Source organism: Manacus candei, unplaced genomic scaffold (genome assembly GCF_025592945.1).
Source record: "Manacus candei isolate 608988 ecotype Guabito, Panama unplaced genomic scaffold, ASM2559294v1 h1tg000071l, whole genome shotgun sequence".
Lineage (NCBI taxonomy): Eukaryota > Metazoa > Chordata > Aves > Passeriformes > Pipridae > Manacus > Manacus candei.
In genome coordinates, this window is record NW_026138119.1 from 1,517,749 (window position 1) to 1,532,123 (window position 14,375).

A 14,375-nucleotide genomic window follows, 5' to 3' on the forward strand; every position below is an offset into this window, starting at 1 on the left:
GTGGTTTATGTATAAAGAAATACATTCCTATTCATCCTCAACTCAGAAGCTCAAGACAAACTTTTCCCAGTAAAACAACTTCCCTGGCCCTGCACTCACACAGATCTGTCACAAAGGGCAAGTCAGAGCCTCTGGCTCGACCAGGAATAACACACACCACAAAACTGCCAGTCATTCCTGCAGGAGCAGGAAAGGGATCAAGGAGAATTTTATTCATAGAGGCTTTTGCTTTAGTTTGCCCCTGGTCAAGTAGAAAATACTGTTTCCAGAGCTGACATCAATGCTACTCTAGCACCTCTGGAGCTGGCAGGTGTGGATGCCGTGGCACTTACCATGTGAGCAAGCTGGGCCTCCGTAAGGCCTGGCACAGTCACACCTGAAGGTCGCCCAGAGGTCCACGCAGAGCCCCCCGTGCAGGCAGGGCTGGGAGAGGCACCACTCTGTGCGGTCACAGCCCGGCCGCACCACGGACGACTCTCCCAGCGGCAGATCCGCCGGCAGCACGGCTTCTGCATCCACCTGCAGGTCTTCCAGGCAGCCCACAAAGCCCTGCTGGCTCCGTGTGTTGTTGGCCACTGAATCCTCAGCACCTCCAACATAGAGGCTGGAGAAGGCCCGTGGGCTCTGGGCAGTGCCAGGCGGGACAGGGGCGCTCTGCAGGCACACCCCTGCCTCACAAGAGTCATGCCAGAGCCTCAGCTCCACGGCGCTGTGCACCACAACCTCCACCTTGTGCCACTGGCCATCATCCACTCTGGGCCCCTGCAGGAGCAGCGGGTACCCCACATCCTCCCTCTTCAGCTCTGCGTGCAGAACACCCTCCCAGAGCTCCAGGAACAGGAACTCTGCTCCGTGGCCCCGGTAAAGGAGCACAGCGCTGGGCAGGGTGGTGCGGAAGCGCAGGGACACGCTGGGCAGCCGCTCTCCTCCTGCCGCCCTCCCGCTCTCATTGCCCCCGGGCAGCTCAACGAGGAGATACCCTCTGGAAGCAAAGGAAAACGTCGTTGGAGTCGAGCACGTGGCATCAGAGAAGCCAGGCTGGCACTGGCACAGGTGGCCGTGGCTCTCGGCTTGGTAGGTGGGGATGCACAAGGCCTCGTTTTGGCAGTCGTGGGTCTGGCACCCAGTGAGCTTCACAGAGCAGTTCTTCCCTCCCCAGACAGTGCCATCCTGGCCAGGGGCACAGTGGCAGAAATAGTCAGCAATGCCATCCTCACAGACAGCTCCGTTCTTGCAGGGCCCCTCCTCACACTCATTGATGTTCACAGCACATTCCACACCTGCAGGAGAGACAGAGAGACAGGATCTCACTGCAGGCACTGAGACCATTCCCAGAGCCAGCCCAGCACAGCCCCCAGGGCTCCCAGAGCCACCAAAGAGCCCCACACTCGCTGCTCCTGGTGGGAGAGCAGGAAAACCAAACTTCTGTGTCCTCCCAGGTGCTATTTCCAGAGCTCTGGCCTGGCAGCCACAGCACCCACAGCCTGCTGTGCTCTCCCAAGCTCAACCACCACAGGGAGTCAACGTGCAGAGGGGATTAAAGGAACAAAACAGCACAGACGAGGATTTTATGCTTTTTTCTTACTAGATTTGGTATGTTGAAACTCCAGTTAACTCTACAGATCTGACTGGAGCATGTTCCAGGCACAGTGTTGCAGACAGTGTTAAAATAGGAAGTTACTGGAAAGCCTTGGATTAAAAAATTCAAATTCCAAGATGACCCACCAGTTGTAAAACTCAACAAACTGAATTCCTAATCACACAACAGACAAATCATGCTCCACAGGCACTCTGCCATGCTTGCACTAAGCTGACTTCAGTTCTGCCCAGTCCTGCAGAAGGAGGCTGGGGGAGGTCCTGCACTGCAGCTCTGCCTCCTCAAGGCACGTGGATCCCAACGAGGCCCGAGTAAATTACAGGCCATTACCCCAAATCTGGTTAATGAAGATCTGCTGTCATTTTCCTGAGCACCCCCAGACTGACAGAAGAGCCCTTCTGAAGCAGTTCACTTTATCTAGCTCATAACGTTGGTTTTCACTAATCTTCAGAGACAGTCCCACAGATAAACCAAGCATGGATTATCCCAATCTAATAGCATTACACCCGGATCCAGCCAGCAAGCACAACCAGGGCAGCAGGAAGAAAAAGAAGGAATTCACACACAAAGGAGGGGAATCAAAACACAAAGGACATTTGTAAAGAAAAGCCACTAGACAGAATATGCATGTCAAAGAGATTACAGAGTTGGCTGGGGGAGAGAGATGAGGGGAGATGGGGCATTGGGAGCACTGGAGCTGGACCTGATGTGTGATTAAAAATAAAAATTCAGCAAAGATACAGGCTTCTTGAATATTTGCAGGGATGGTTTGTCCCCTCACAGGCAGAACTGCCCCCATGATAGTCCTGCTGTCTGTCCAAGCTGCTCCCTCTGTCAGCCCCAGTGAGGGTGCTGGTACCAGTGAGAGCTCTGCAGAGAGGGGAGAGCTCCAAACTGTTTGTGCCAGTGTAGGGACACAACACTGTGCAGCTCTGAGAAGCACTGAAAGGGAAGTGCAAGGCTGGAGTAATTCAGCACTTCCCAGCTATGCCAGAGCTGTTCTGCAGGCAACATTATCCTGAGACATTGCTCTCTACTGATGTGAGCTAGAAGAGAACTGCTCTGCAGTGCCTGTGGAAAAGCACTGAATTTGGACACTATCATCTGCCTGGAAGAAGAGCTCTGCTCAGATTCAGAGTTGCTGACACTACCCCAGCACAGCCCTTTTGCCCTGGCTGTTAATGCTGGGCTTGCTCAGCACACAGAGCCCAGGCTGTGAGCTGACCTGTAAAGCAAACAGCAGGGACTGAAGATTGCAGCACAAAACTAAGGAAATGTGTGGGAATAAATGGAGTACACGGGACATCACTGGGCCTGGAAAAATCCCATCTTGGGAGAAGACACAAAGACTTCAATTGCAACTGAGACAAATCAGTAGAACCACGTGGAGTGGGTTTCTTGGAGGGCTCTCCAGATTGCAGGAGGCAAGTCTGCAGTCAGATTTAGGGGAGAGGCTGTTGAATAAGGAAAGACAGGTTTGGTACAGTCCCAACCCCTGGAGATGCTGCTGGTTCAGATCAGAGCTGCTGATATTTACCGGGGCAAGGAGGGGTCTGGATAACAAAAGGAGAGATGCCGTGAATTTTTGCATTTCTGAGAGGGCTGGGAGGAGGGGAGAGGCCCATTTTGCCATTCCACATTCCCAGCCTGCCCAGGAGCTCTCAGGTTGTGCAGCAGAAGCAGCACCTGCCTGGGCTGTCCCCAGCACACCCCTGTGGGGTGAGTGCTCCACACCGGGTGGCAAATTAGTCCCCAGGGCGAGTGCACAACCCCAGGCTGGTAGCTAATTAAACACCCAGCTTTCCCATGGGATGCAGCTGCTCTGAGCTCTTAGATTATCTGTTTGAAGGGAGTGGAAAGCAGAAGCTGTACACACTGCTGCTCAACATCATGGCTTGCAAACAGGCACAGGAGATGTTCAGCAGCAGAGGGGGCAGCTCTTCCTCGAGAGCCAAAACCACCAGCATCATCTTTGTCCCTGTCCCTGTCTGTGCCAGCACACAGCCAGCCTTCCCAGGCTAGCTCCAAACAACCCCTCCTGCATTCCTGCTCTCCTAGGAGCCAGGGCAGTGCCAGAGTTGAATTTAGAGCAGTTTTTAAAACAAACTGATAACAAAGGAGACTGTGCAAGAGTTTGAAAAATGTGGCTAACACCAATTCTTTTCCTGGAAGTCAATGTTACCCCTTGCTGAACAGTTACCTGGAGCTACAGCACTACAGGTTCCAAAAGTACAGATCATTTCCTGGATATCCATTATTCCAGTCTTCTCCAAGACATGGACAGATGTGTCTTTGCAGACACACTGGGAATGAGATATTAAGAAGCTGTTCAAAACCAATTTGTTTCTCTAAGTATAGGATAGGCATCCCTTTTTAGGTATATTTGAAAAAATAAAAGGGGAGGGCACAACTCAGTCTGACAAAAGCAAGTTACTCTCCCGTAGTCCCCTGTGTTCCCTCTAAATTTCTTAGCTCGAATGTTTATTGTTGTTTGAACCATCACTAGTAAGAACAATGTTGCCAATCTGCTTCATTACATCATTAGGAGACTTTAAAATGTTTAATGAGTTCCTTATCTAGTTAAAGACTAACAATAGCAAACCAGTGGAACTTGTTATCTGAAAATCAGACAAGTGGTATTTAAAAGGCTGCTATCTGGAGACAAGGATTCCAAACATCCCAGTTAATTCCAGTGTTTGAGGGAACAGTCCCAAGCCAACAACTCACAGGGGCTGGGTCAGAAACCCTCAGAAGTGGCTGAGCTCTCACCGTATATTCAAATACAAATCCTTCCCCACATTCCAAGTGGTCCCGCTGTGGTGGGAACAGTTCCTAGGTGCAAGTGGGATTAAAGCCCTGAATGGAGTGATTTACTGGCCGCCATTAATCAGCAGAGGTTCATTGTATGCAGTGTAAGAATCATACACCTCAACAGATACATCAAATGTTAAAAGAATAAGCACACACGAAGGGAAATATCCTAATTTTGCTGCCAGATACCAAAAAACCTTGAAGGACAAGGTCTGTTCCTTGAGACACGGGGTTCAGCGGGGCTGCCCGGCCGGCACCGCCTCGCCTGCTCCAGGAGGCAGCTGAATTCCTAACGACCTCTCCCTGCTGCATCCTAATTAGGGACTGTATTATTATTATCGAAAGAAAAAAGGAGAGGAGGGGGAGAGGGGGCAGAGAGAGAGAATTAGCCGCAACAAACGGCCCCGACACAATTAGATTTGCACAATTACTGCCATTTCCATGGCAACCCCTCTCTGCCCGCTCTCGTGCCCCAGGAGGTGGGGAAGGGCACGGGTCGGCAAAGGGCAAAAACTACTCCTCAAACAGGCAGCCCCAAACCATGGAGGGGAAAAGGAAAGCTGCGAAGACACCTGTAAATAGCACAGCTAAGGTTGCACGGACCTGCCCGGGGTACCCGTGTGCCTGCACCGCCCCCGGAGCCCACAGCCTGGGAGCAGCCCGGGATGGATCCCTGGATACTGCACGGCCCGGCAGAGCTGCAGCCCAGGCACTGCCGAGCTGGGCCCCTGCCACAAGGACACTCCTTGCCCTGAAGTTTCCAAAACAAAACTTTAGGTCTCTTCAAAATCAAAACATTCTTCCCTTCCAATCAATCCCTGTTCCTCCTCCTGCCTCCAGCCCCTACGGAGCCCCATCCACCCCCTGCCCCGGGCAGGCACACAGAGCAGGACACGGCGAGCCCAGCCCGGAGCTGTTACCTGCGAGCAGAACAATTCCCTTCAGGATCACGCCAATCAGCGCAGATTCCATGGCCGACTCCTTGTGGACATTGGTGACAGTCAAGGGGAAAAAATGGGGGTGAATGGGGGGAGGGATCACAAAACAGGCTGGACCGACAGGGCAGGACGTGTGGAGGTGCTGCCGTCAGACGAGAAGGGATTGGAGATGAAGCAGCGGCTGGAGCAGAGCCCTGCACTGCGCCAGGTCTAATCCAGCCCGGCCCTGACCCTCCCAGCTGGCCCCTGGCCGTGCTGACACCAGGAATGTGTGCTCCCAGCTCTGCCCTGCAGTGCCCACAGCCTCCAGAGCAAAGAGCCAAGACACAACCTCTGGCCCTCGCTGCCTCCCAGGTGAATCTGCCAAATTCCATGAACAAGGCCAAAAGATGGATTTTTCTTTTTATAGGCTAAGCCAAAAAGCTGCATTTCCACCATTGTGCAATATCTAAACCACAGGAACAAGGAGAGTTCCAAATGCAGAGTGAACCTGGGCCCTGCTGCACATTCAGAACTGACTCAGTCGGGACCATCCCACAGTTTTCCTCCTCCCTGTGCCCTGTTCCATGGATTTGTGAGCACAGGCATTTCCACAGTGTATCACAGAGAAAAGGCTCAGGTTTTAATGACCACGACCTGCAGTCAAACTGGACAGAAGGAAATTCCCTGTGTTAAACTGACTGTACTGGTTTAGACATGGCACTGCAGAATCAAAACTTTTTCCTCATTAACAACCTTATGGAAGTAGCTGTTGCAGTCTCCTTTTTTTCCTCTAGGGTTCTGTTTTGGATTTTTTTTTAAATATAGTTACTTTCATATTATAAAATTCCTGGAGGCAGAATTGTACTTCTGCATTGTAAGGACCCAGAGAAGTCTCCTGTTTCTGTAAAGAAATGTTATCTGGGAGCTTTTCCCCAAACTTGGAGTCTCTGTTAGTATCCATGTCAGGTCCAAGCAAACAAAACTCCCACATGTCAAGGTCTGGAATCTGCATTAGCAGTATCACTAAGATATTAAAAGAAAGCATTCCAACAACTCATGTAGCTATTGCAGTTCCTAATTTCACTCAATCCAAACATGCCAGTCAATTTTAGAGATATTTTAAGTGGGAGGGATATAGTGAGTGTTTGTTTGGAGTCAAAACTCCTCAGAGAGCCACATCTGGGTCCTGTGCACGCCCAGACCTGTCCCAGCACACATTTGGAGCACTATCTCAAATAGCCACTGAGACTCTTCTGTTGTTGAGGAGAAAACAAATGGGCAGCTGTGCCCATTCAGCCACTACTGCAACAACAAAATGTAACAACTGTGCAGACTGGAAAACATTAAATCCCCTAAAAAAGACCCGTATTTTGCTCCGTACACCCACACATCTCTATTTCCACACCCACAGGCCCCCAGCACGGCCCCTGCTCTCACCTGGCCCTGCACAGCAGGCTCTGGCTGCAGCACACTCTGCTCAGAGGGGCTGATTGCCATGGAGCTGGGATCCAGCAGGGAGAAGCCGTGTGGAACGGGAGGGAAGCGGGGGAGTCTCACCCAGGGCTGCCTGGCTCCCTTCAGCTATATTTACCGAAAGGGATTTGGTTGAAGGGGGAACAGGCCTCTAATCTCTTTACTATCTTAACCTTTTAGCTGCCCTTGCTGTAGAGGCAATGTCTCTAAAACAAATCTGACATCAAGAAATACCTGCACAAAAAAAATTAAATCTATCCAAAGGTGGTGAGAAGGAAGAAGCATCTCCCATTTATTTCCTGACCCATGACCCAGGAATTCAAGCCCATTTGATCTGGGCTGGCACCCTCACAGAGTCACCATTTATAGCTGCTGCACAGAAGGTTTCTACTTTAAGGAGACAAAGACACGGCTGAACAAAGTCAGATGGTCAATAAGCACTCCAATTACACCAGGACACAGTCACACCACAGCACCCCAGTGCTCATCAAAGTGCTCCTGTGCCTCAGCCGTGGGCAGAAAGGCTCAGAATGTGCCATGATCACAAGGTGCCACTGCCAGGGTGGGATGTGAGTGGTGGGAATGCTGTGCTCTGGGAATGCCACGCTCTGGGAATGCTGTGCTCGTCCCCCTCACAGGGGCTGGGTTCAGGACACTGCCTTCCTGAACACAGCTTTGGCAGGAGTGCAAATACGAGGCCATCTGGAAGTTTTTTAAAGAGTGGATGATCCAAACTCCACTTCTGTGGTTACATTCTTGCAGGTTAAAAATGTCAATTTTTGCCCATGTCAAATGGAGGGACCTTTTCCCTGTCCTGGCCTAAACTACTGCCTAGTAAAGATGTGATGGACTGAAACTGTTCCTATGAATAAAGAATTCATTTTGTTGGACATTTTTTCCCCTAAAAGACAGACTTTTCCTAATATGTTTTTTTGACCACAGTTGACATAATTTCCAAGACCATGCAAGATTCACTCTCCTTCACACTTCATTTAGTGCCCATGCAATCTTTTGATTCATTCCATCCTCTCAGGGTACACAAATCCTCTGCTCAAGCACAGACTGTGTGCTGAACAGACTCTTCAGGACCTGTCATGTCGTTCTCTGAGGAATGAGGCACCGCTTTTGCAACAACCACATTTCAGAGAGAAGGCTCATCTCCCTGCCTGCCATAGCCTCAGACAGCACCGAGGCAGTTAATTGGCAAAGAATTTCTCCTGACTTGCATTGTTATCCCAACACTCCCCAAATTCCTCAGACTGAAGGCACAAACACAGAGCAGGAACCCCTGCTGCCCCAAGAAAGCATTCTTCATCAGAGTAGCAAGTTCACTTTAATCAGCGGAGGCAGCTTAAGCCCAAGTTCATGGCAGATCTAAGCTGCCACAGAAATGTGTTTTGAAGAGAAACATTATGGGAAGCTTCACAAAGTTGTTCTGTGATCCTAATATGAAGTAATAAGCTGTTTACCCAGCATGACTGTACTGGGATTAATTGACAAAGGAGGGGAGATTAATTGCTATTATTTCCCTGTCAGCTTCACTCCTCCACACGCACTCACTGATCTCACAGGCTGCTCCTGCCTTTCGCTGTGTTAATGTGTCAGAACTACCTCAGCTGAGACAAAGTCCTTTACCAAGAGCAATATCCAGAACAGCAACCTGCTTCTAATCCCCTTCAAGTACTAATGAACCCAAATTTGATGCAACAGAATGAACTCTAGTGCTCCTTTGCCCATCATCCCATGTTTCTGTCAGCTTTTCTGCCCATGAGCACACTAAGAATTGGAATGGATTAAACAGATCTGCAGCTTGGCAAAGCACAATGAAATCCTGAGCTCTGTGAGGGTGCTGGGGCACTAGAGGAGGAAAAGAGAACAGGGCACAGATGTGAGTAGGAATTCTGACAAGAAGGATAAACTTCAAACCATCTTTCTGGACAAGATCTCAGCTCACAAGAACAGCATTGTAACTGCCCGAGAAAGCAGCGATAAAGAGCTTAGGTAAAAGCTGCTTTTCAAAGGCCTCATCTACAAAAGCAAATTTTTCTTGGCCTGGCCTGAATTGGCAAATGAGATAGGCCAGAAAACCCCACAAAGAATTCAGCCCACTTACAGAAGGTGTTAACTAGGAGCTGATTTTAGATTCTGGGAATGAAAGTAATAGGCCTTCCCAGGAAAGAGCTGGGCAGGATTAAACCAACACAGCTCAACCACTGCAACCACAGAAGGAAAACAGAAAACTTTCCCATGCAATAAAGGCCTGAGACAGTCTCTGGAATGCTGCTACCTGCCGTTGCAAGTTAAGGGACAAGGTTTTCTTCTGGCATCAAGTTTTCCTCTTTCCCACGAGATGGCAGCCTGGTAACACTGTGGAAAGGTTGCCCTCACCTCAAATAGAGAAATACAGACCATGCTCTCACCTCAAATAGAGAAATACAGACCATGCTCTCACCTCAAATAGAGAAATACAGACCATGCTGGGGATCACCTTTCTTATAAACTACTTTGGTTTCTATTGCCCAGAGTTTACATATGGAATTTCAAGATGCAGAGGACTGAGAAGGAATATTTTACACTAAGAAGATGTTTAGTACCACCCCACAGAGTTGACGTGCAATATTCACCGTCCCTCAGGTTCTCAACCTGAAAACTGAACCCTCAGGGTCAGGCAGGGCATTTGGGTAAGAATCCAGACTCCCCATCCCCTTGTAAACAGAGAAGGCTTCCTTTGCTCACATCACAAAGACCTTTTGACCTCCTAACATAGCAGATTACTGCCTTCAGCCAAAAATGGCTGGCTCTTATCATCCAGGGGTGTTGGGGAATGGAGATGTTTTACAGATGTTTATGTGCTGGTGAGCCAATCTGCTACACCAGGAGTTCCTGACAACTAGAATGTTAAGCACCCTTTTTTATTTTAAAGCTGCTTTTGTTCACCAGGTCAATATGTGCATTGGAAAACCCCACAGCTCTCCCAGGGAACTTTCACTCCAGGATACAGATGTCCCAGATACTCTGATCTTAGACTATTTCATAGTTGATCTCCAGACCTAGTCCATGGCCTATCAAGTTATTTGCCCACAATCACACAGCTTTCCTGTGGCATTTGAGCCCTGACCTGCAGACATCCCACTCCCACAGTCCATGGGAGCCCTGCCCAGCTGCCCAGGCTGGAATCCTGCAGCCAGGCAGCAGTGCAGCAGCTCAGAACGAGCCAAACTGAAGGACCTGACTGCAGCCCCCCCTTCCCCAGCATTACCTGAATAACCAGGCAGGCAGTGGCAGAGGAAGCCATTCACAAGGTCCTGGCAGAGCCCTCCATTCTGGCAGGGCTGGGATTCACACTCATCAATGTTGGTAAAGCAGGTCTCCCCTGGAAAGTGGAAACACAAAGAGGCATCTGAGGTGCACTCCTGCAGCAGGGAGGGAAAGGATCTGAATGACAATGGCAGTCATCATTTTTTGCACTTCTTTTCTGTCACTTGAAAATGCAAAAGAATTTCTTGAGCTGCAGGATGTCCCTGCAGACAGTGGCACACAGGCACCACCACTGAAACAATGGGGGAAAATGAAGTGTGGAATGATTTTCCAGTGTCAAGCACTGGCAAGGTCTGAACTTCTGAACCATTCTCATCTGTGCCATAGTGGACCAAACACTCATTTTTGTCTCATAAAATAACAAAGTATTACTGTTTATGCTTTCCCACCAGGGAATTTCCCCAGCTGTTAAATCCAGCCTTTTACACATATCTATAATCCAGGAAAAGGGTGATATTTCAGTGGAACATCCACAAAGCTTCTAGCTCCAAGAGCACAATATCAAGAAACCCCTGTCTCCCACTCTGATTATACAGTTGCTGACATGAGAGCTGTCTCATCAAGGAAACGCTCCAGGGAATTAGCTTCCTCTGATGAGGAATTTCACAGATATCCCCCAGGGATGAATTCTGCCATATGCATGAGAGACTGACAAAGGGAAACCACCCTGGCACCTGCACAGCCTGAGGGTGTTCACTGAAGCACTGGGGAGTGCACAGGCTGCTGCCTCAGCCCGGAGACAGGCTTGGGCAGAGAATGACACCCAGCTCTCTGCAGTATATTCTGCACTACACTCCCACAGCAGGGAGAGCAGCGTGTTCCTCATGCATCAGGCTGCCACCCTCTCCCAGGTACCAGTGGTTTTAGGCACAGATTTGCCCACTGCCATCTCCTCAAACCCCACAGCAGTGTGTGGGTGGCCATTCCCTGTGCAGCTCACCTGTGAAGCCCGGCTGGCAGCGGCACAGGAACCCCGCGGCCTGGCTGGGGCTGAACGTGCTGGGGAAGTCGGGCTGTGTCCCGTAGTAGGCTGGGTTGGAGCGCTCCAGGCACTCGCCCCCGTTGTGACAGGGCTCTGTCTCACACTCATCCACATCCTCCTCACAGTCCTGCCCCGTGTAACCTGCCAGGAGACCCGTGTCAGCACCAGGCACAGCTTCACTGCAACCCACCTCCCAAACCCCGGGGCTGCCTTTTGGGCTGGTCTGCAAAGGGCAGCAGTGCAGCCCCCCTGCCCATCAGGCCCCCTGCCCAGCAGCCCCCCTGCCCAGCAGCCCCCCTGCCCAGCAGCCCCCTTGCCCAGCAGCCCCCTGCCCAGCAGCCCCCCTGCCCCAGGCTGTGCAGTGTGATCATTAACTCTTTGCCTCAGCACAGCAATGAAGCCCACGCTGGCCCTCCCTGTGCCCACCTGGCCAGCAGGCACAGCTGTAGTGGTTGATGCCCTCCAGGCACGTGGCACTGTTGAGGCAGGGGTTGGAGGCACACTCCAGGATGTCCAGCTCACAGTGGTCCCCCTCGAAGCCTGTGTCACTGCAGTCACAGTGGTACCTGTGGGCACCAAACACAGCAAGGCATCAGCTCTTCCTTGGACTGCAAAGCCCTGTGTGAGGAAAGGGCAAAAGGAGCTCAGCTGGCACTGCTCAAACCCAGTTGTGTTCACAGCTTACCCATGGAAAAGTAAATTCAGACACACAGGTATGCTCTCAGCATTGCCTTTGCTGTTCATGCTCTGCAAATCATTTCCTTTTGTATCTGTTCCTCCCTTCTTTAAACACCCCACGAGTTCTGCTGCTGGGAGGGAGTTTCTCCCAGTAACAGCCACAAATCACTGTTAGTGCCACTGGGATGTACAAAACGCTAAATCCAATTCCCCCCCAGATTTCTGCCCTGGTGTCTAACTGCCCACCCATCCCTGGTTCCTCACCTGTTCACAAGGTCCTGGCAGGTGCCGTTGTGCTGGCAGGGCTGGCTCTCACACTCATCCACGTCCACCTCGCAGTGCATTCCCTGGTACCCTGGAGCACAGGTGCAGGTGTAGAACCCGATGTGGTCACTGCACAGGGCCCCGTTCTGGCAGGGCTCCGAAGCACATTCATCTATTTCAGCCTCACAGTTCACCCCTGAGTCACAAAACAGAGAAAGGGCTGGGTTAGAAATCCAGGAACGTGCATTTGTGCTGCCTGGAATTGTGAGATGGGGTCACAGGAACCATGTTATGAACCCAAACTGGCTACCAGAGTGATCTGTTCTAATTTTGCCATAGAATATTTGGGAGCTCAGGAACAGTACATGATTCTTACAAACTAAGGACCTTTAATTTTTATTTGCTAACAAAATAATTTTGGACTTTAGTCTTCCATCAGAACTAAAACTAGTTTCCAGTATTGGTAAAGCTTTAGTCTCTCTCATTCAGGTTTGTTGAAGCAGCCAATCAGTCAGCACTTCCCAAATAACATCCATTTTCTGAGTAAGCCATAAAATCTTGATCTTGCACACAGCTCTTGTGAGGTTTATGACACCTGCTTTGGTATCTTATCACACTATATTCCACCTCTGAGTTGCCCGTGGCCTGGCATCACCTCCAAACCTTCCTCACTCCAGTGGCACCTGCCAATCCATCTAATCTGCCCTTCTTGGCAAAGGCTCCCCACAGAGTGGACATGGCCATCCTAATCCTGGCGGAATGTGGGCCCCCTAATCTGCTGCTTCAACCCCCTCCATACCCACACTAAACTTCCTTCACCCAAATTCCAGCTGCAAGCACCAGGATCAACATGGTCTTGCCAGCCAATGGTGCTGGAACTTCTGGGTGAAGCACTAATTCACAAGGCAAAGCCTCATATTTGACATCAGAATAATCTGGAGCACAAGCTCCTCCAGCTGCCTGGGTCATTTTATCACTTCTTGGCAGGGGAATCCCACAATCCTGAACTGAGGATTCAGCCTAAAGATAAAAAAAGAACCTGACTTGCAAAGACAGAATTTTACTTGATACACAAAATCACCAGTAACCTGAAGGCCCACACAGAAACTCGGCCTTTTTTCTCCTTCATCTCTGTTAATTTTTATCAGAGGGTGAGTCAGCACCAGGGACTGCATTCCCAATGTTGTAACTTCTCCTCATTCCACTGGTAATCAGCAGCATTCCTGCACAGCAACCCAACTCCTTAAACACTTCAGTCTGAATGGGAGGAAGGCTGAGAAAGTTCATGTGCGAGGTGGTACCAGGCAGAGTGGGCACATTCCAGCCCCTTCCACTCTGATAAGCAGGGCTGGGGGAAGGAGAGCCCCCCTGCCTCCCTCACAGATAACCCCACGTGTGGATTCCTCCCTGAGCCACATTAGCACAGATGCATAAAACAGAGATACTTATGTCACGTGCCAAATACACATTTGCCAGGCATGAAAGAACTGGAAATCTCCAACTAAAAGTCACTTTATTCCAAAAAACAACTACTTCCCTCGGAAAAATCCTGCTGGACAGGACAAAGAACTAGAGGGCAGGTAGGCAGAGATAAATTATATCTGTAAACAGTAATATCCATTTCCTGATGTTTATGTATATCTCCTTTAATTTCATTCTGAGAACTAATTACACTACTTTATATGTAGTACTCAAGTCTCAGACAGTCCACCCACTTCCACTCTTGGATCCATGTCTCTCAACATCCACAAGATCCATGGAAATCAAAGCCTCAACTATTGCCTGGAAGCCAAAACAAGCCACGCACCATTTTTCACACACAGCACCAAACACTCCAGAAATACAAGTTGTGCAGCAGAGATGGAGTCTCACAGCTGTAAAACAACAGCATCTCAGGCTGTCACCAACACCCCAGGACACCTCAGCAGGAGGCCACTGTGGAACTGCAGGAGCAGGGAGATGTGCCCTGACCCTGGGCAGTGGGTGGGCAGTGCCTGTGTCCCTGTTCCCAGCCCCAGGCAGTGGGTGAGTGCCTGTGTCCCTGGTCCTTGTGCCCCATTCCCATTCCCAGCAGTCCCTGTGCCTCATCCCCACCCCTGGCAATCCCTGTGCCCCATGCCCATCCCATCCCTGTGCCCCTCCTGTCCGTCCCCGTCCCCTCCCACCCCCATCCCTCCCTGTGCCCCTCCTGTCCGTCCCCGTCCCCTCCCACCCCCATCCCTCCCTGTGCCCCTCCTGTCCGTCCCTGTCCCCTCCCATGCCCATCCCTCCCTGTGCCCCTCCTGTCCGTCCCTGTGCCCTCCCACCCCCATCCGTCCCTGTGCCCCCCCGT

At 50.6% G+C, this 14,375-nt stretch overlaps 1 protein-coding gene across 7 annotated transcripts in view; it reads right to left on the reverse strand.

Annotated features, from left to right (window-relative positions):
• The window catches only part of CRB2 (crumbs cell polarity complex component 2), a 56,333-nt gene that overhangs the window by 9,991 nt on the left and 31,967 nt on the right, over positions 1-14,375 (reverse strand). For all 7 annotated transcript variants that reach the window (XM_051807477.1, XM_051807476.1, XM_051807480.1 and 4 more), the window contains 5 exons: positions 12,044-12,239; positions 11,528-11,667; positions 11,060-11,242; positions 10,061-10,174; positions 333-1,280 (listed from right to left, as the gene is read on the reverse strand). In XM_051807477.1, the coding sequence (XP_051663437.1) occupies positions 333-1,280; positions 10,061-10,174; positions 11,060-11,242; positions 11,528-11,667; positions 12,044-12,239 (1,581 nt within the window). The remainder of the gene's footprint in view (positions 1-332; positions 1,281-10,060; positions 10,175-11,059; positions 11,243-11,527; positions 11,668-12,043; positions 12,240-14,375) is intronic.